Consider the following 22,320-nt stretch of genomic DNA (forward strand, 5'->3'; position numbering starts at 1 on the left):
TCACATGAGAAAACCAATTATTTTTTCCATTTACAAAACAAGATCAAAAAAAAAAAACAAGATCAGATTAAAATAAAACATGAAAAGCAGATTAAGGAATATTTTCCTTGTACATATATTTTATGAATATAATCAATTCAAATTCATGGTTTTGTTACAGAAAAATCTACACAAATATCATTGTAGGATTTTGTAAACTGGAAAAAATAGAAATCATTTAAACTATCTCATTTTACAGTGACTTGTCCAAGGCTCAGATTATCCTGGCCCCAGACCAATGTTCTTTATACTAGACCATACTACCTTTTCATTCTAGGTCTGCTTCTGTTGCATATCTCTTCAAATTAGCTACTTTTCCTTCTTTTTCCTCAGTATTTTCATAATATTAATTTTTCTTTGTGAACTTATGTTCAAAGACTTTCACAATGGCAACAGAAAAACTTCATTAAAAGGTAAATCACTGAATTGCTTTACTAAAACACCATTTGAGAAGCATTAACTCTAATTATGCTCACATACTAAACAAATGTGTACATCTACACAAAAAGCCAGTAATTCACCCAACAAATGTTTACTGACCGTTATATACCATAAACTGCTCTCAGTGTTAAGGACACAGCAGGGAACAAAAGGATAGAAATCTCTGTCTTCACAGAACCTAGTGTGGGGAAAGACAATAAATAAAACTACAATATATATAGTATGTTACATAGTGACAAATATTAGACAGAAAAAATATAAAGCCAAGAAAGGGGATTTTTTTAACTTAAAAAAATGTTTAAAAAATATTTATTTATTTGGCTCCTCCAGATCTTAGTTGCAGCGTGCAGGGTCTAGTTCCCTGACCAGGGATTGAACCTGGGGCCGCGGCACTGGGAGCACGGAGTCTTAACCACTGAACCACCAGGAAAGTCCCAAGAAGAGGGAAATTTTTAAGTAAAGACCTTAAGATGAGTAAGCAAGCCACGCTGGTAATTTGGCAGAAAGTATTCAAGGCAGAGGAATTAGCAAGTCAAAAAGGACCAGACAGAAGAGAAAAGGAAAGGCAGAGTCCAGGTGGCTACATGCAATGAACAGAGAAGAAGGAAATGGATGGCCACTGTAAAGATTTTGGCGTTTACTCTTAGTGCAATTTGATATATTCCGAAGATTTAATCTACAAAATTTGCTAATTAATGGGCTAGATAAGACTGTGAAAGAGAGGAAACAATGAGGAATGGAAGGTTTTTGGTCCAAGTTAAGTGAAAGATGGAACTACCATTTACTGAGATGGGGCAGACTGAATGATGAGCAGGTTTGGGGAGTAATATGACTTTTGAACATGCTAAGCTTAATATACTTACAATGAATCAAAATGAGTCAAGAAGTCAGTTTGAGCCTAGGTTTCAAGGAAGAGGTTAGGACTAAAAATATCAACTTAGAAAGCTGGCTGTGTATAAATCGTATTTAAAACCAGGTGATTTGATAAGATTATCTACAGAGTGAGCATAACTTCAGGCACTTTAAATATTAAGGGGCAGAGGACTAAGAAGGAACAGTCAGTGAGACAGAAGGCAATAGGAATCTGTGCAAATCTGGAATCAAGTGAAAAAAAATTACTTTTCAAGGAAGAATACATAATTAACTATGTCAAATGGTACTGATAGGTCAAATAAGATGAGAACTGAGAACCTTCAGATTACTGTATATTTACTTTATAATTTAATATGTCTTGTCATCACAGAAACAATACCCCCACCCCAAATCTACAATGAATTCTAGTCTGTTCCTGTTACCGTTTATTCCCATCCCTGGACACTTAATAAGCTGAAAAATACTACCCAAGACTCAAAGCTTCTAACCCACATGTTATTTACTGTGCTACAGTACTGCACCTGAATAAGTTACAGAACCAAAGGTGAGCTCTGGTATCTACACAACACAGATTTCTCCAAATGAAAACAAACCCCACTCTCTAGCCCTTCCTTGTTCTCTTAAGCCACTCTGCAAGCAGTCTTATTTCTGACTAGGTCATATATTTCAGGACAAGACTAAATTTGTGTAAATAATGGTTCCCCCTCCATCAATGCAGTCAATGAAGTAGACTACATTTTAACATATATATTCCCAAATTAACCACTTCTATAAGTATGAAATTATTTTTTTAATGTCAAATATACAAAAAAGTAGAGAAAATCATAAGATACTCATGTATCAATAAATATCACTATTTTTCCCATTTGCTTTATTTTTTAAAGAAATAAGATTTTCTAAGTGTTAGATACTGCTGAAACCTCATTCCAACCTCAACCCTCTCCACTCCCTTTCCCCTTTTGCCTTCCCAAAAGCAACCATTTTTCTGAATTCTCATGAGTGTTTTGACTGTATATCAACACATCTATAATAGTTTTAATACATTTAACATTTAATATGAATAATATCTTGCCATACACACCTTTCTGAAAGGTAAACTTTAGAGCCATTTTAAGCCCACAGAAAAACTGAACAGAAAGTACAGAGTTCCCATGTATTCCTCGCCCCTCCTCCACTATCAACATTCTGTACCAGGATGGTACCTTTGTTACAAATGACGAACCTATGACACATCACTATCACCCAAAGTCCATAGTTTACATTAGGGTACATTCTACAGGTTTTGACAAATGTAAAATAACATGTATCTACTATTATTATAGTATCATACAGATTAGCTTCACTGCCCTAAAAATCCTCTGTACTCTGCCTACAGTCTCTGAAAACCACTGATCTTTCACTGTCTCTACACTTTTGCCTTTTCCAAAATGTCATATAGTTGGAATCATACAGTAGGTGGCCTTTTTAGATTGGCATCTTTCATTTAGTAGTATATATTTAAGCTTCTTCCATGTCTTTTAATAGTTTGATAGAACATTTTTTCTTAGTGCTGAATAATATTCCATTGTCTCAATTTATCATAGTTTACTTACCTTCATTTGCATAAAAACCAAAGAGTGTGATTAATGAATTGTATGGTAAGAGTAAGAAACCTTGCCAAACTGCCTTTCAACGTGGCTGTACCAATTTGTATTCCCACCAGCAATGAATGAGACTTCCCTTTGCTCCACATCCTCACTAACATTGGTTGTCAAGTGTTTTTTCTTTTCTTTTTTTAAATTGTAAAATACACGACATAAAACGTACTATCATAACCATTTTTAACTGAAAAATTTTTATTAAAAATGTAAAATTTGCCACCATAATAATTCTTAAGTGAAGAGTTCAGTAAAGTACATTCGCATTTTTGTGCACCCGATGTCCATGCATATACCACATTTTATTTGTCCATTCACCCACTGAAGGACACTTGGTTTGCTTCCACCTTTTGACTACTGCAGATAATGCTGCTATGACTATTAAGGGTACAAATACCTCTTTCAAGTCCTTTTCAATTCTTTTGGGTATATTCCGAACCCACGAGTGGAGTTGCTGGGTCATATGGTAATTCTATTTTTAATTTTTTGAGGAATCACCATACCATTTTCCATAGTGGCTGAACCATTTTACATTCTCACCAACAGTGTACCATGGTACCAATTTCTCCACATCTTCATCAATGCTTGTTATTTTCTGGGTTTTGTTTTTTTTTTTTTGGATTTTGTTTTTTTCAGTAGTCATTCTAATGGGTATGAGGTGGTATCCCATTGTGGTTTTGATCTGCACTTCCTCAATAACTAGTAATGTTGAACACCTTTTCATATGCTTTTTGGCCACTTGTATATCTTCTTTGGAGATATGTTTATTCAAATCCTTTGCCCATTTTAAAATAGAGGGTTTTTTTTTGTTATTGAGTTGTAGGAGTTCTTTATATATTCTGGATGTTAACCACATATTAGATGTGCAAGTATTTTCTCCCATTCCGCCAGTTGCCTTTTCACAATGTTGACTGGGTCCTTTTATGTACAGAAATCTTAACGTTTGATGTAGTCCAATTTACCTATTTTCTCTTTTGTCACCTATGCTTTTGGTGTCATATCCAAGAAATCACTGCTAGTTTCATGTCATGAAGCCTTTGTCCTACGTTTTCTTCTAAGAGTTTTATTGTTTTGTCTTATATTTAGGCTCGACACATTTTGAGTTAATTTTTGCATATGGTATTAGGTTACGGTCCAACTTCATTCTTTTGCTTGTGGATATCAAATATTCCCAGCACCATTTGTTGAAAAGACTGTCCTTTTACCACTGAATGGTCTTGGCACCCTCACCAAAAATCATTTGCCCATACATGCTAGGGTTTATTTCTGGGCTCCTCATTCTATTCCATTGGTCTATATGTCTGACTTTATGCAAATATCACAGTTTTCATTACTGTAGCTTTGTACTAAGTTTTAAAATCAGGAAGTATGAGACCTCCAACTTTATCTTCTTTTTCAAGATTCCTTTTGGCTATTTGGGGCCCGCTGAGATTCCACATGAATTTTAAGATGGATTTTTCTATTTCTACAAATAATACCACTGAGATTTTGATAGAGACTGCATTAAATCTGTAGATCACTTTAGGTAGTACAGACATTTAACAATAACAAGTCTTTCTATCCATGAACACAATATGTCTTTCCATTTATTTGTGTCCCCTTTAATTTCTTTCAGCAACATTTTACAGTTTTCAGTGTAAAAGTTTTTCTTCTCATTGGTTAGTTTTATTCCTAAGTATTATATTCCTTTTGATGCTGCTGTAAATGGGTGTGCCTCTCAATTTCCTTTTCAGGTTGTTCCTTGTTAGTGTTGGTTAATTTTACATCCCACAAGACTGCATCCCAATGGTTCTCACCCAGGATGATTTTGCCACTCAAGGGACATTTGGTAATTTCTAGAGACAATTTTGGTTTTTACAACTTGGGGGGAAGGGGACAGACATGCTACTGGAATCAAATGGGCAGAGGCAAGGGATGCTACTAAACATCCTACAACGCACAGGGAAGTTTCCCACAACAAAGAATTATCTGGCCCAAGATGTCAATAGTGCCAAACTTAAGAAACTTTGCTATATTCTAATATGAGTTATTCTCATTAGAACCCAAATTAAGTCCAAATATATTTCAAAATGTACACAAGAAAAAGGAAACATTCCAAAAGATTAACAGCAGTAAGATTATGGAGGATTATTTTATTTTTCCATTTTTCTAAAAAATTTCTACAATTACCATGTTATTACCATTTCAAAAGAAAAAAATTAACTTGGGACTTTCCTGGTGGTCCAGTGGGTAAGACTCTGAGCTCTCAATACAGGGGGGCCAGGTTTGATCTCTGGTCCGGGAACTAGATTCTACATCCCTGCCGCAACTAAGAAGCCCACATGCTGCAACGAAGATCCCACGTGCCGCAACAAAGACCCAGCACAGCCAAAATAAATAAATAAATAAACAAACATTTTTAAAAAGAGAGAAAAATTAACTTGATTTGAAAAATTTGATTTGGTCACTAATTCTAATCAGAGTACATGACTCTTTTTTTTTCTTTTTTAAAGTTGCATTTGATTTCCTCAAGTATTTACTTAAGTGCCACTTATCTGCCAGGTTCTGTGATGAGAATTAAGAATAGAGTGGTATACAAAATAGACAAGGTTCATACTCTCAGGGAGCTTATAGTCTGATGGGAGAATTTAACATTGAGTAAATACACTAACAAATTATGATATGTATTCTTAAGGAAAACAACAAGGGGATTTAACTTTCAACTAGCCTGTTCAGGGATGGCCTCTAAGTAAATGATACTGAAGATTCAAAAGATGAGAAATAACCAGGCAGGTGAAGGAAAGGGGATGAAGATAAAGGGAGTGGGAAGGGCATTCTGACAGAGCAGCATGTGTGAAAGGCCTGGAGAAGGCTATTAATGTGTTAGAGTTAGAGGAATTAAAAGAAGATAAATGAGAGCATAGTCAAAGGAGATAATAAGAGAGAGAGGTAGGAGAAGGAGACAGGGACCAGATTTGGCAAGGCCTTAAAGGTCTCAGTAAGGAGTTTGAAAGCTAAATGTGGTGGGCTGCAACTGAAGCAGAGGAGGAGCATTGATATGATTTACTTATTTTTTAAAAGAACCACGCTGGTTATTTTATGAATTAGAGCAGAGCAATAGCAGAAATAAAGCAACCACTGTAGAGATGAGGTAATAATGATTTGCCCCAGATTTTAACAGTGAGTACAAAGCAAACAGAAAAGTAAGAATGGAGTGACACTGACTAAATAACATCATACTTACAACCTTATCATAGAGAAACTTCTCTTTCCAGGGATGTTGTTGCAAAGCCAGCAAAGGATGTTACTTATGTGACACCCCCCTTCCCCACACCACAGTTGACTGGTGGAGGAGGTGAAGGGGAAAAGCCAATCCATAAGCAGGCCAGCAGTAAAAACAATCTGCCTCAGTTTGGGCAGAGCTTATCAGCATAAGCAGATTCTCTCAGTAATTCAACAAGAAAATTATATAAAGACTAAGAGAGTCAGTACCCAGGAAAACTAAAATTTAGTAGCTGAATTAGTGGCTGGCAGAGCAGTAGAGCAAAGATCCATGAATTCCTACCAAGATACTCCTACCTGAAATATCTGGGGTAATGTGAGAACTGGTTCCTTAATGTTCCTAACACCCCACCCTTATTTGACATAGTCTGAATAAGGGTGTTCCTTGCATTCTCTCTCTCTCTCTTTTTTTTTTTGGCCGCGTAGTGGGCTTGTGGGATCTTAATTCCCCGACCAGGGACTGAACCCAGGCCCCTCCGCAGTGAAAGCGCTGAGTCCTAACCACTGGACGGCCAGGAAAGTCCCTATTCCTTGCATTTTTAAAAGCTTAATCAAAGAAAGTATCCACTAAAGTGGGATTTTAATTTTACAGAAATTGAGGCTAAAAAAATTATTATAAAGCTTTCCTGATGGCATATAGCTCATGAGATGCAATCCTAGGTCTTCTCATTCTAAAAATCAACCTCAATCAGGGTACATGTTAGGGCATGTTTTAGTGTTAGTGTACGGGTTAGGATTAGGGTATGTGTCAGGGTAAGGTGTAGGGTTGTGGTTAGGTTTAGGTTTAGAGCTAGCGTTAGTGTTAGCGAACGGTAAGGTTTAGGGTACAGCTGAGGGTACGGAAACGTTTTAGCATCAGGTTAGGTGTTAGGGCACGGTTTAGTGTTAGTGTACGGTTTAGGATTAGTGTATGGGTTAGGGTAAGGGGTTGGGCTAGGGTTAGGTTTAGGTTTATGTTTAGGGTTAGGGTTAGTGAACAGGTACGATTTAGGGAACAGGTGGGGATACAGAAACATATTAGGATCAGGGTACATGTTAGGGCATGGGTTAGTGTTAGTGTACGGGTTAGGATAAGGGTACAGGGTAGGGTAAGGTGTAGGGTTGGTGTTAGGTTTAGGTTTAGGGTTAGGGTTAGCGAACAGGTACGATTTAGGGAACAGGTGAGGATACGGAAACATGTTAGGGTCAGTGTACGTGTTAGGGAATGGGTTAGTGTACGAGTTAGGATTAGGGTTAGGGTTAGGGTAACTGGTAAGGTTGGGGTTAGGATTAGGTTTAGGGCTAGTGTTAGTGTTAGCGAACGGGTAATGTTTAGGGTACAGGTGAAGGTATGGAAGTATGTTAGAGTCAGGGTACGTGTAAGAGCACAGGTTAGTGTTAGTGTACGGGTTAGGATTAGGATACGGGTTCAGGTGATGTGTAGGGTTGGGGATAGGTTTAGGTTTGAGCTAGGGTGAGGTTTAGTAAACGGTAAGGTTTAGGGTACAGCTGAGGGTACGGAAACGTTTTAGGGTCAGGTTAGGTGTTAGGGCACGGGTTAGTGTTAGTGTACGGTTTAGGATTAGTGTATGGGTTAGGGTAAGGGGTTGGGTTAGGGTTAGGTTTAGGTTTAGGGCTAGGGTTAGGGTTAGCGAACGGGTACGATTTAGTGTACAGGTGAGTGTACGGGAACGTGTTAGTGTCAGGGTACGTGTTAGTGCACGGGTTAGTGTTAGTGTATTGGATAGGATTAGGGTACGGGTTAGGGTAAGGTGTAGGAGTGCAGACATGTTTAGGTTTAGGTCTAGGGTTAGGGTTAGCGAACGGTATATTTTAGGGTACAGGTGAGGGTACTGAAAAGTGTTAGGTTCAGGGTACGTGGGAAAGCACGGGTTAGTGTTAGTGCACGGGTTAGGATTACGGTACAGTGTAGAGTAAGGTGTAGGGTTGGGGTTAGTGTTAGGTTTAGGGCTAGGGTTAGGGTTAGCAAACGGTAAAGTTTATGGTACAAGTGAGGGTACGGAAATGTGTTTGCGGCAGGGTAGGTGTTAAGGCACGGGTTAGTGTTAGTGTATGGGTTAGGATTAGGGTACCAGTTAGGGTAAGGTGTAGGCTTGGGGTTAGTGTTAGGTTTAGGGCTAGGGTTAGGGTTAGCAAATGTTAAGGTTTAGGGTACAATTGAGGGTACGGAAAGGTGTAAGGTTCAGGGTATGTGTTAGGGCATGTGTTAATGTTAGTGTATGGGTTAGGATTAGGGTATGGGTTAGGGTAAGGTGCAGGGTTGGTGTTAGGTTTAGGTTTAGAGCTAGGGTGAGGGTTAGCGAACAGTAAGGTTTAAGGTACAGGTGAGGTTTCGGAAACATGTTAGGGTCAGGGTAGTTGTTAAGGCATGGGTTATTGTTCATGTATGGGTTAGGATTAGGGTATGGGTTAGGTTAAGGTGTAGGGTTGTGGTTACGTTTATGTTTAGTGCTAGGGTTAGTGTGAGTGAACGTTAAGGTTTAGGGTACAGCTGATGCTATGGAAATGTGTTAGGGTAAGAGTACATGTTATGGCACGTGTTAATGTTAGTGTATGGGTTAGGATTAGGGTACGGGTTCCGGTAGGTGTAGGGTTGTGGTTAGGTTTAGGCTTAGATCTAGGGTTACAGTTAGCGAACGGTGAGGTTTAGGGTACAGATGAGTGTACGGAGACATGTTAGGGTCAGGGTACGTGTTAAGGCATGGTTTAGTGTAAGTGTTAGGATTAGAGTACGGATTCGGGTAAGGAGTAGGGTTGGGTTTAGGGTTAGGTTTAGGGCTATGGTTAGGGTTAGCGAACGGTAAGCTTTAGGGTACATCTGAGGGTACAGAGACATGTTAGTGTCAGGGTACGTGTTAGGGCACGGGTTAGTGTTAGTGTACGGGTTAGGATTACGGTGCAGGGTAGGGTAAGGTGTAGAGTTGGGGTTAGGTTTAGGTTTAGGGTTAGGTTTAGTGAACAGGTACGATTTAGGGAACAAGTGAAGATACGGAAACATGTTAGTGTCTGGGTACATGTTAGGGCATGGGTTAGTGTTAGTGTACGGGTTAGGATTAGGGTACGGGGTAGGGTAAAGTGTAGAGTTGGTGTTAGGTTTAGGTTCAGGGCTAGGGTTAGGGTTAGTGAACAGTGAGATTTAAGGGTACAGGTGATGGTATGGAAAAGTTTTAGGGTCAGGGTACGTGTTAGGGTATGTGTTAGTGTTAGGGTTAGGGTATGGGTTATGGTAAAGTGTAAGGTTGGGGTTAGGTTTAGGTTTAGAGCTAGGGTTAAGGTTAGTGAACTGTAAGGTTCAGGGTACAGGTGAGTGTACAGAAAGCGGTTAGGGTCCGGGTATGTGTTAAAGCACGAGTTAGTGTTAGTGTACGGATTAGGATTAGGGTACGGGTTAGGGTAAGGTTTAGGGTTGGGGTTAGGGTTAGGTTTAGGGTTAGGGTTAGTGAACGGTAAGGTTTAGGGTACAGCTGAGGGTGTAGAAACGTGTTAGGGTCAGGGTTTGTGTTAGGGAACGTGTTAGTGTTAGTGTGTGGTTTAGGATTAGGGTACGGGTTAGGGTAAAGGTGTAGGCTTGGGGTTAGGTTTAGGTTTAGAGCTATGGTTAGGGTTAGTGAATGGTAAGGTTTAGGGTACCGGTGAGGTTACATTAAAGTGTTAGGGTCAGGGTATGTGTTGGGGCACGGGTTAGTGTTCGTGTACGGGGTAGGGTAAGGGGTAGGGTTGGGGTAAGGTTTAGGTTTAAGGCTGTGGTTAGGGTTAGAGAACAGGAACCATTTAGGGTACAGGTGAGGATACAGAAACGTGTTAGGTCAGGGTATTGTTAGGGCACGTGTTAGTGTTAGTGTATGGTTTAGGATTAGGGTACGGGTTAGGGTAAGGTGTAGGGTTGGATTTAGGTTTAGGTTTAGGGCTAGGGTTAGCTTTAGGGAACGGTATGGTTTAGGGTACAGGTGAGTGTACAGAAAAGTGTTAGCATCAGGGTAGGTGTTAAGTCATGGGTTCTTGTTCGTGTAGGGGTTAGGATTAAGGTACGGGTTAGGGTAAGGTGTAGGGTTGTGGTAGAGTTAAAGAAAAAAGAAAAAAAATAAAAAAATAAAAATAAAAAAAATAAAAATCAACCTTTTCCACAAATCTTAAGGGAAGAGTTATTGGATGCCAAACATTTAGGATATCCTTTCCTTTCAAATTTAAGGTATGTTATTTATTATAAATTTGAGTTTAGGAAAGAAAGATAAGGGATCTACTACAACACTAGCTCACAATGGTTAAATATCACCACAGGGTCAGTTTAGAGCAGGGATCTGAGAAATCTTGACCTTCTAGAATGTAAAACCATGAGAATAGGAATTTAGCCTGTGTTATTCATTGCTCTAGCCTCACTGCTTACAACAGAACCTCAGACACAGAAACTGAGTAGTTACTTGCTGAACAAATGAATTCAATACAAGGAAGGGTAGATAAAAAGTGAGTGAAAAAGAGCTACCAAGAGTTCACCTGTGACCCTTAGGTAGTAGAAAGTTGCCACAAGCCCTACTTATTTCTCTTAATTAAGCTACAACTTTAGTGAGATATAATTCACATACCATACAATTCACTCATTTAAAGTGTAAAATTCTGTCGTTTTTAGTATATTCACAAAGTTGCACATCAATCACCACCATCCAATTCCAGATCATATTCTTTACCACAAAAAGCCCTATACCTATCAGCAGCCAGTCCCCATGTGCCCCTTGTCCCAAGGCCTTGGCAACCACTAATCAACTTTGTCTCTTTGGATTTGCCTATCCTGGACATTTCGTATAAATGGAATTACAGAATATGTGAACTTTTGTGACTGGCTTCTTAGCATTTTTTCAAGGTTCATCCATGCAGTAGCATGTAGCAGTACTTCATTCCTTTTTATGGTAGAATAATATTCCACTGTATGCATATCCAGGTTTTGTTTATCAATTCATCAGTTGATGGACATTTGGGTTGTTTCCATGTTTTGCCTATTTTAGACAATGCTACTATGAACTTTCATGTACAAGTTTTTGTGCAGACACTTGTTTTCAATTCTTTTGGGTTTTATACCTAGGAGTGGAACTGCTGGGTCATATGTTAACCCTTTAACTTTTTAAGGAACTGCCAAACTGCATTCCAAAGTGGCCGCACCATTTTACATTCTCATCAGCCATGTATGAGGGTTCCACTTTCTCAACATCCTCATCAACACTTGTTATTGTCTATCTTTTTGCTTACAGCTATGCTAGTAGGTGTGAAGTGGTATCTCATTATGGTTTTCAGCTTAATGACTAATGCTGTTGGATCATACATTTTATTTGTTTATTGGTCCTAAATACGCTTTGTCATAATTTAAAGATAATACCATTTTAAAGGTGGAGAACAAAAGGGAATTGGGAAGACTTATTCAAGACATTAAGAGAAAAAAGTGTGAAAACTCTGATATAAGACGTTTGAGAAAACAGTTGATCAACAATGAACTCAATTCTGTAGCTATACCTGTGAACACCTCTACATAATAGTGAAAGGCAAAATAAGAAACCATTCTACATCTGTATTGGATGGTAGTGCTTTATAATTTTGTCTTCAATAGGCTTTTTCTTCCGTTCTTCTTACTCTAACAGACAGACCCCTCATTCTTTTGTGAAACCTGTGGTTTAAGTGGAGGTACCAACACCCTCCCCCAACAAAAGCACCCCACCACACACACACATGGCCTATGGCACATGACTTTGTGCTGGCCAACCACAGAACCACATTCCTCTGCCCACAGTGATTAATTCAGGCGTAAGTACGCAATCAAATCTTGATCAATCAGAGTCCTCCCTAGACTTTCATTAGAACTCTTATAATGTGAGCTATGTCTTTGAACTTACTGGGTTATGAGAGCCAGATTCCCCCACTTTGCTTTAACTAATTTTAGCTGGGTTTCTGTTCCCCAAAACAAAACTGTATAATATTAAAAAATCAGCTCTTTCAGCCTAAAGCTATCAGACCTAACTTTTAATATCAACATTATGGAAAAAGAGTTTATGGTATTTAAAGCCACTATTCTAAACAAAGACAGAAAATATTGGGTTTCATAATTACTAAAGAACCAAGAGTAATGTAACAATTATTCAAAAATCTTAAGACTTTATTTTGCTTTTTTCTTTTCTGGACCTGCAACAGCTGAAAGTGGCTAAAGAGGAACAGGGGAATAGGCAGGATGGGTGGCAAAAAGGTTAGGATCATTTAATACAACCAGGTAGAGACTAGCTGTAGGGCCTTCAGGATACAACTACTGTAACTAAATTCACATAACACTTACTTTAAGGAACCATACATGCTTTAAAAACTGAAACAAGTATTAAGAGTAAATACTGGGCAACTAAAGCTTTCATTTAAAGAACTAGAAACTGAGACAGAACATAATTTGCTTTCTAATATTAAAAATATGTTTATCACCAAAATTATGAAATACCACATTATCTTAGGATTCTGACTTTTGTTAATACAAATTTAAAGAAATTTCAGGTTTGCCAAAATACACCATTATTGAAAATGTAATTTACATTAAGTTCAATGTAAATTAAATTTAGGGTAAAAGTGATAGCTAATCAAATTTTGTCCTAACAGTAAATAAACAGTAACAGAAAACAGTTTAGCATTGTAAATAATCAAGCTAATCTTGTAGTACCAGTAAATGTCTATGGCCTTAAACCATTTTTCATTATGTGTACCAAATAGTGTGAATCAGAGCTATTTTGTGGTTAAATTTACAGTCTTATGGGACAACAGTTACAAAATCTTCATTAAGTATTTACTAACCTACTTACAACACAGGATTAGAAAAAGCAAGTCAGAAACTAGTAATTTTGTGACAATTTGGTTAAGCATGCAGGAGAAAGTAGGCTTTCACTTGAGGGCTAATGAAGGGAAAAAGAAGCCTTCTCCAATTCATGTGATGTGATTTGAATTGTGGGACAAAAGGAACTGCAAACAAAATGTTAATCTGACAGGGAACACAGGGGGTTATTTGGATGTAATGTATGATGAAGCAAGATGGTAGAAATAAAAACAGCCACCATTCACTCTACCTGCACTACATGCCATGCACTATTAAGCATTTAAGTAGTTTAAAGAGATTAAGTTAACTTCCATAACTATTAAACAAAGGAACTAGGGTTCAAATCCAGGTATGACTCCATAGTCCATGTTATTTAACTGTGATACTATAAAGCCCTTCAAGAGTCTTTTAATTAAAAGTGACAATCACCTATAACAGAAGCAACAATAATAACACAGACAGTGATTCTCAAAGTGTGGTCAGTGGGCCCCTGTGGGGACACTGAGACTTCTTCAGAGGGTCCACAAGGTCAAAACTATTTTCTTAAATTACTACTAGTAATTTTTTATTATGTTAACATTTGCACTGTACTGCACTGCAATGGATAAAGCCGCTGGTGCTTTAGCATGAATTAAGGCAATGTCACCAAGCTGTAATAATAGTCATTGTGTTTCAGCTAAAAAAAAAAAAAAGCCTGTTCACTGAAGAATGTCCTTGATGAGGGGCTTCCCTGATGGCGCAGTGGTTAAGAATCCTCCTGCTAATGCAGGGGACACAGGTTCAAGCCCTGGTCCGGGAAGATCCCACATCCCGTGAAGCAACTAAGCCCGTGCGCCACAGCTACTGAGCCTGTGCTCTCGAGCCCGCATGCCACAACTACTGAGCCCGCGTGCCACAACTACTGAAGCTCGTGCACCTAGAGCCCGTGCTCCACAACAAGAGAAGTCACTGCAATGAGAATCCCACGCACTGCAATGAAGAATAGCTGCCACTCACCGCAACTAGAGAAAGCCCGTGCACAGCAACAAAGACCCAACGCAGCCAAAAATAAATAAATAAAATAAATTATTTAAAAAGAGAAAAAAATGTTAAAAAAAGAATAATGTCCTTGATGAAACAGTAAAAAAATTACTTTTATTAAAAACTGGCCTTTTCTAAAATTTTGTGATAAAATGGGGATTACACATAAACCATTTCTACAGCATACCCCCTTCTGCAGTAGGATGACTGTTTCAGGAAAAAGTATTTGTGGGACTGTTTTGAGTTGCTAATTGAACTAGCCACTTTTTTCATGGAACATCACTTTTACTTGAAAGAACAACTGAGAGACAAATTATGGCTATTCAGAAAGTGTCTGGCAGATGTTTTCACAAAAATGAGCAAAGTGAACTTATGGCTTCAAGGAAAACAACTTAAAGTATTTCTTGCTAATGACAAAATATGAGCTTTCAAGTGAAGATAAGAATTTTGGAAAACTTGTATCTACCACTGTGAGCTTGACAGATTACCAATATTTAAGATTTTTCTGATGAGCTACGTGGCGATACTAATAATTGTGAATTTTTATTGTAAAATAAAATGTGTCAGCATTCGGAAGATCTACACAACTCAGTGAACTAATATTTTCCAAATGACCAATACATGATGTTACAAAATCAGGCATGTCCAAGTGCAAGACAGACCAATGGATTTTAATGTAACAAAGTAAGAAAAGTTTACTAATATGGCTTCAGATTCCACATTGCAACTAACTTTTAAGAAAGTGTTATTTCTGGAGTTTTGGCATATATGGTATGATATGGTATATCAAAGAATAATTTCCTTAATTATCTGAAAAGGCTATTAAACGTTCCTCCCTTTTCCAACTGCCTACTGTATGAAGTTGGATGTTCTTCATATACTTCAACCAAAAGAACATACCAAAAGATTGAATTCAGAAATAGACATGAGGGGGCTCCCCTGGTGGCACAGTGGTTAAGAATCCGCCTGCCAATGCAGGGGACACGGGTTCGAGCCCTGGTCCAGGAAGATCCCACATGCCGCAGAGCAACAAAGCCCGTGTGCCACAACTACTGAAGCCTGCGCGCCTGGAGCCTGTGCGCCGCAACAGGAGAAGCCACCGCAACGAGAAGCCCTCGCACTGCAACGAAGAGTAGCCCCCACTCACGGGAACTAGAGAAAGCCCGTGCACAGCAACAGAAGACCCAACGCAGCCAAAAAATAAATAAATAAATGAAATAAATCTAAAAAAAAAGAAACAGTTATGAGAATTCAGCTATCTTTACTTGAGCCAAACATTAAAGAGACTCAAAAAAATGTTAAACATGGCCATTCTTCTCACCAAATTTTTTGGGTTTTAAAAAATAAGTTATCATCGGTTAGAAATTTATGTTCATATAAAACAGCTTTGGGACCTCCCTGGTAACGCAGTGGTTAAGAATCACCTGCCAATGCAGGCGACACGAGTTCGAGCCCTGATCCGGGAAGATCCCACATGCCGTGGTACAATTAAGCCCGTGCACCACAACTACTGAGTATGCGCTCTAGAGCTCACGAGCCACAACTACTGAGCCCGTGTGCCACAACTACTGAAGCCTGTGTGCCTAGAGTCCATGCTCCGCAACGAGAAGCCACCACAATGAGAAGCCCGCGCACTGCAACAAAGAGTAGCCCCTACTCGCCACATGCGCACAGCAACGAAGACCCAAAGCAGCCAAAAATAAATAAATAAATAAATTTATTTTTTAAAAAACAGCTTTATTAGTGTTACTTTTGAGTTAATATTTTTAAAAATGCTTTTAGTTTCTAAAATGGTAAAAACATATTAATAGAAACTCCCAAATAAAGCTTTTTTTTTAATTTTAAAAAACACATTTATTTACTTATTTATTTTTTGGCTGCATTGTGTCTTCGTTGCTGCACGTGGGCTTTCTCTAGTTGCAGCCAGCAGGGGCTACTCTTCGTTGTGGTGCATGGGCTTCTCATTGCGGTGACTTCTCTTGTTGCGGAGCATGGGCTCTAGGCACGCGGGCTTCAGTAGTTGTGGCAGGCAGGCTCAGTAGTTGTGGCTCGCAGGCTCTAGAGCACAGGCACAGTAGCTGTGGCGCAAGGGCTTTGTTGCTCCACGGCATGTGGGATCTTCCCGGACCAGGGCCCAAACCCGTGTCCCCTGCATTGGCAGGTGGACTCTTAACCACTGTGCCACCAGCGAAGACCCCCAAATAAAGCTTTTTGAGGATCCTTATTCTTAACCGCATAAATGGGTCTTGAGCCCCAAAGCTCTGAAAATTTCTGAACTGAGACCATAACAAGCACATATATATTGTCCTTATTTAGTAGGTGCCAATATAAAGATTGTTTTCATTTTATCTATGGAAGAAAGAAGTCTCCCTCATCCCTGTCTTATTAAACCTAAATGGAAAGCACAGTAAGTAAACAGATTGTGTTCTCTAGTTTAAAGTCCACAAATAAAACACAATTTCCAAAAAGACCTCTGGTTTAAAAAAAAAAGGAAACAATACTTACTGAATGCCTATTATATACCCCATGTACTATGCTAAGTGCTTTCACATATAGCCTTTTAATCAACTTTGAGATCTGTATTAAGGCTGAGAGAAGTTAAAGGGAGGTAATATAGTACAGTACAAATAGTATTGACTTCACTTTGACATTCCTGAGTTAAGACCATTCCCTTGAATGTTATGCTATTATATCACTTAACTCTAGAATTTTTTTCTTTACATAATAATACTTCCTACTTACATGACTGAGAGAAATGAGAATACAATTAAAAGCATATACAGTAGATGCTCAAGAAGTTAGTTCCCTTTAATCAGACTTCTGCTCTGTTCCAAAACTAAACCAGTGAGTATCACAATCATTGTTCAAGGTTAGATTTGACAAGCTCTCATTTCACCATTATAGGCCTCAAGTAGATGAATGTTGCTCCAGTAAACATTTAAAAATATCTTAAGGACCCACAACCACTATCAGATACAAGAGATCAATGTTTAAAAATTACCTATACATTTTTCCTAAAGTTGTTTCATTCTTTTAAAGCTAAATCACTCCTACAACTCTTCCCAATCTTGTTATATTCACATTTGACATACTAGTCTCTATGAAAAATGACATCTTGATTATCTCTAAGAAAATTATCAATGAAGCAATTCTGAAATTGGTTGCCTTATAAACTAGGAAAGATGAAAGGAAGCACAAAAACAATTATTTAATTCCCAACTATATTTCTATCAGATATTTCATATTGTCACATTCTTGGACTATTATATGAAAAATTAGACAGTGGTTATTTTAAGTATAGTAAATATGTTCCAAGATTTGTGATGAGAGAGGTCAGTCTCTAAAAGTTAACAAGACTTAATAGCTTAACAATGCCTTTCACTCTGTACAGTTTAACAAATCACCAAGGCCATTTCTAAACAATAAAACAGCTGATCAATTTATTAAACTCTTGCCAACCAAGCAACTGTTTTTTCCTGAAGTTCAAGCTGACTTCATATTTGATGCTGTGTGGACAATGACAAGTTTCCAATTATGTAGCATTTTAGTATTCTTTTATTTTTAGGATAAGTATTTTTCTTAAAGTAGTGTTTTTATAAGATCTAATTATTTTTCTAACATAACTTATGCTCTATTCAATCCTGGATAACCTCAGAACTTCTATAAAAATTATGCAGGTTTATTAGAAAGTCTATAAGAGAATTCCCCCTCTACTTTTAAAACATAAGCGAGATGAGATTAATTTGCTTTATTCTGACACATTTTTTATTTTGAAATTTGGTCACTACCCATTTCCTGTGTTGCACTGTGCATACCCTCGCTATGGTTACTATCTGAAACTAATAATGATGATCCTCTACCACACTGCACAAAAGAAACCACACCCTGAATGTCATCTGACAGTTCCTACAAGTTATTTTAAATGGATACTGACATATAACTTCTTTAATGCTTTTATCTTTCAAGAAGTTAGCATGACCATATTTTGGAGGAGCCAGAATGGTAGAATGTAACACAGGAATAACTATCAGACTGAAGGCTATGGAATCAGTTTCAATTCCAACACTTAGAAATTCTGACTTTACAAGGGTCACTAATTCCCTGTGCCCAAACTGCCCTTCAGTGAGCAATTACATCTCTCTACATTAAAAATGTTCCCATTAATTTTAAGTTCAACATAACATATATGCACACAGAGAAAAAACAAAGAGCCAACTGCAAATAAGGGAGTTAGAGAATAGGTTCCACTGAATCCTATTAAATCTCCTTCCTCTCCCTGAGAAAAGCTGAAGGTGATAAATGCTCAGAGAATTGCCAGGCATCTTCCTAACATTAACCTATTAATCTTCACAACACTCATGAAGCAGATGTCAAGGACCTCTAGTTTTACAGATGAAAGAACCCTAAGACTAACTGATTCTCCCAAAGTCACACACAGTTAGAGATTAGATTAAACTAAACTCTTAAGACTCTGTACTCATCATAATTTGGAATCAAACAATGTTAGATCAAACCAGAAAATGTTATAATTATCTCATGCTATCCTCTATATCCATGCTGTCCAATAAGGTAGCCACTAGCCATATGCAGCTATTAAGAACCTGAAATGTAGCTAGCCCAAATTGAGATACGCTGTAAGTGTAAAAGACAGACCAGATTTTGAAGACCAGTATGAAAAGAACATGAAACATCTCATTAAATTTTTTTACACTGATTACATGTTGAAATGGTATTTTGGATATACTGGCTTAATAAAATTCATTGGACAGCACTGGTCCATACTTCTTTTCAAAGACCTTCCAATGAAACATGTCACTGTAAGATCAACCAAAAAGCAGTATTTTCTTAGAATTTGTTGTAGCACAATACAGAAACCATATTTTGAGGGAGGAGGAAATGGGCATAATTAGTATTTTGAGGGACACAGGCATATATGTAATGAATAAATACACAAAATAGGCCTTCTAGTGTTCTCTAAGGATAACAAAAGATGTTTCTATCTCATTGCAGGCATATGTGACAGAATAAGTCACAAGTGAGGAGAGAATATGACTTTCCCTTAAAGTCATATTCCATTTCCTTATGTGGAAATGTGAAAATATTCATATTCCTAATGCACACGCAGGGTTATCAAAGTCACAAGGATGTCCACAAGGCACAATGAACTTCTCAAAAAAATTTTACCTAATGTGTATTTGTAATTATTTTTTTAAAAGTCACATATCATAATATTGTTCTAATATAGAATCAACACAATCTTATTTTGACAAAAATAATAAGAGATACACAGTAAGGGGAAACATCAATTCAAAAAATAAGGATCACCTGAAAATAGTTTGGCAACTCCACATAAAGTTACCATATGTGTTTTGTGACCACCTAGAGGGGTGGGATAGGGAGGGTGGGAGGGAGACGAAAGAGGGAGGGGAAATGGGAACATATGTATATGTATAGCTGATTCACCTTGTTATACAGCAGAAACTAACACAACATTGTAAAGCAATTATACTCCGATAAAAATGTTTAATAAATAAATAAATAAAGTTACCATATGACCCACTAATTCCACACCTAGGTGTATAAGCAAAGAGAATTGAAAACACAGGTCTACACAAAAATGTGTAGATGAATGTTCAGAGCAGCATTATGCGTAATAGTTAAAAAGTGGAAACAATGCAAAAGTCTATCAAATGATGAATGAATAAACAAAATGTAGTATATCCACACACTGGAATATTCAGCTATAAAAAGGAATGAAGCACTAATACATTCTGGTTACAGAGTGTATGAACCTTGAAAACATTACGCTACCTAAAAGAAAAAAGTCACAAAAGACCCCATATTGTATAACTCCATTTATATGAAATATCCAGAACAGGCATATCTAAAAAGACAGAGTGACTGCTAGTGAGTTTGGGTTTCTTTTGGGGGTGCTGAAAATGACCTAAGACTGACTGTGCTGATGGCTGCACAACTATGTGAAAACACCAAAAGCCACTTCAAATGGGTGAACTGTATGGTATTTGAATTACATCTCAGTGAAGATGTTAAAAAAAAAAAAAATTTGCAGCCAGAAATGTAGAGGGGAAAAGGATCAGAAGGATTGTCAAGCATTTAACTGCTATTTCTCTGGATGTTTGTAACTTTGTGGTATTTATGTTTTTAGGTTTTGTAATTTGTGATTTTCCCCCTCATTTTAAATATTAATACTGGTCAAAAAAATTTTAATCACATCATTACACAACTAGGTAAACTTAATAAAAATCGTAAGTTCTACATTTAAATGGCAATTTCTATAGCATATGAATTATCTCAATAAAGATGCCGAAATTTCACTTTAACTAGGAAATAGTCCCTCAAACTAGGAAACTCACTAAGACAGCACTAACTGCCTTGGAAAGTAAATGGCTCTGTGTAAAGTCCAAAAGACAGTTACTTTCTCAGTCAAGCAAATGCTCAAAGTTCAGAAACAGATGATGGGAATTTGAAGATCTCAGTATAAAAAAGTACAAAGTAACAACATAAAAAATACTACTTGACCACTTTCTCTTAAAAGCTAACCTCCTGATTCAGGTGCAGAATGGAAAACAAAAACAAACAAAAACCCCTATTTACCTAGACGCCTAAATCTGAAGGGAAGAAGTCTTCTATTAAAAATCTGTGATGTGGGTGTGTGCTTAACCCACACACCTTATGTAGCCTAAGAACCTCAGGAGCAGCTGTTAACTTAAGATAATGAAGGTTGCTTTTCACCCTTTTCAAATAATAAAATGTGATGGTGCCACTCCACGGCCCACCCCATTCCCCGCTACCACCACCACCGGCAGGTGGAGGGAAAGGATACTGCAGACTAGAGGATGACAGCTTTGTATAACCCTCTGGACTCTATGTAAGAATGCAGCTGGTGGTCTCTCAGGAGGGGGTAAAGAGATTTGTGAACAAGCTGAAACAAGGGGTATCCTTTGCCTGAAAGAGGGCACACAGTGAGCCACATCTTGAATCAGCTATATCCATAGTAAAACACAGGCCGCTGGAAGGCACTGTTAGCATCTCCAGGATGGCCTCTCACGCCGGGGGTGTTTTTTTTCAACGGAGAAGTTGACTCCTGTAGTTTGGATACTGGGGGGAGGCAGGGGTAAAGCGGGAGTCGGGAAGACCAGAGAAAATGCCTTTAAGTGGAGACGACTCGGGCCTCGCTGAGGAAGTTCCGAGACCCACTCGGTCGCCACACGCTAGTCCCCCCCTCCACCTCACACCGCCCTCCTGCCCGCGGCGCCCGACGTCGGTGCGGGAGCGAGAGCCGGAATCTCCGCCGCTACCGGGATGGGGGCTGCGCGGCCCGACCCAGGCAGCGCGGCACACGCACGCCTCCTCCGCACTCGCCGCGCCCGGCCTCCCCGCCGCGCGGCCCAGCCCCTCGCACCCGAGCCGGGCCGGCTCCTCGGGGCAGGCCTAGGCCGCGCCGGCGGTACCCCGGCACCTCGCTCCCCGGCGGAGGCGGACCAGGCCCGACACAAACTTCCCGGCGCGTTAGCACAGGCGTCACGGACGGGCCGGCCCCCAGCGCCATTCCCCCGCGGCCCGGCGGCGGCTCCCGCCCCTACTCCCCACACTCCGAGTCCCGGCGTAGATCGACCCGAGGCCCACGGCCCCCACCCCTCCGGCGCCCCCGAGTTTACCTCCAAGTCGCGGCCTTTGTTCTTGAAATTCTTGAGCCGTTGGTTGTCCAGTTTCTCGTTGTCCGCCATGGCCGGGCCGGTGACTCCTTCCCCCGCCCGGGCCCCGCGGGATCCGCCCCAACCACCACGCCGCACCGACACTCCCAGGAACCGGGCCACCGCCTGAGGTGCTGTGCCCGCCGCGGCGTCGCTTCCTTCCTCCTCTCACCTGCCTCCGCCGCGGTCTTCTCCTCCTCTCCCCGCCCGTTCCCCCCCACCCCCCGCCCTAACCCCAGCGCGACCGCAGCTCCGGCTAAGACAACTGTGGGGCCGGGCGGCGGTAACGGCGGCGGAATGCGCTGCCGGCTGAGAGGGGGAGGAAGCCTCGATCTGAGGGCCCCAGCGCCGCGGCCACGCCCATCGCCGCCAGCCCAGCTCGCCGATTGGCCAAACAGACTCCGGTGCGTTCAACCAATCAGAAAGAACGATGGAGAGCGGGGGCGGAAGAGCGAACGGAAAGGGAAAGCGGGCGACGCTGGGAGGAAGGGGCCGGGGCCTGGCC

The 22,320-nt window shown here is 39.6% G+C and overlaps 1 protein-coding gene across 1 annotated transcript in view; it reads right to left on the bottom strand.

The window, feature by feature from the left end:
* The window catches only part of KPNA4 (karyopherin subunit alpha 4), a 58,560-nt gene extending 36,523 nt beyond the window's left edge, over positions 1-22,037 (bottom strand). Inside the window, exon 1 of the mRNA XM_081235136.1 lies at positions 21,780-22,037. Within this exon, the coding sequence (XP_081091262.1) occupies positions 21,780-21,848 (69 nt within the window). The 5' untranslated portion in view covers positions 21,849-22,037. The remainder of the gene's footprint in view (positions 1-21,779) is intronic.
* Positions 22,038-22,320: the final 283 nt, after the last annotated feature.

This window comes from Mesoplodon bidens (assembly GCF_964165515.1).
Source record: "Mesoplodon bidens genome assembly, chromosome: 5".
NCBI lineage: Eukaryota > Metazoa > Chordata > Mammalia > Artiodactyla > Ziphiidae > Mesoplodon > Mesoplodon bidens.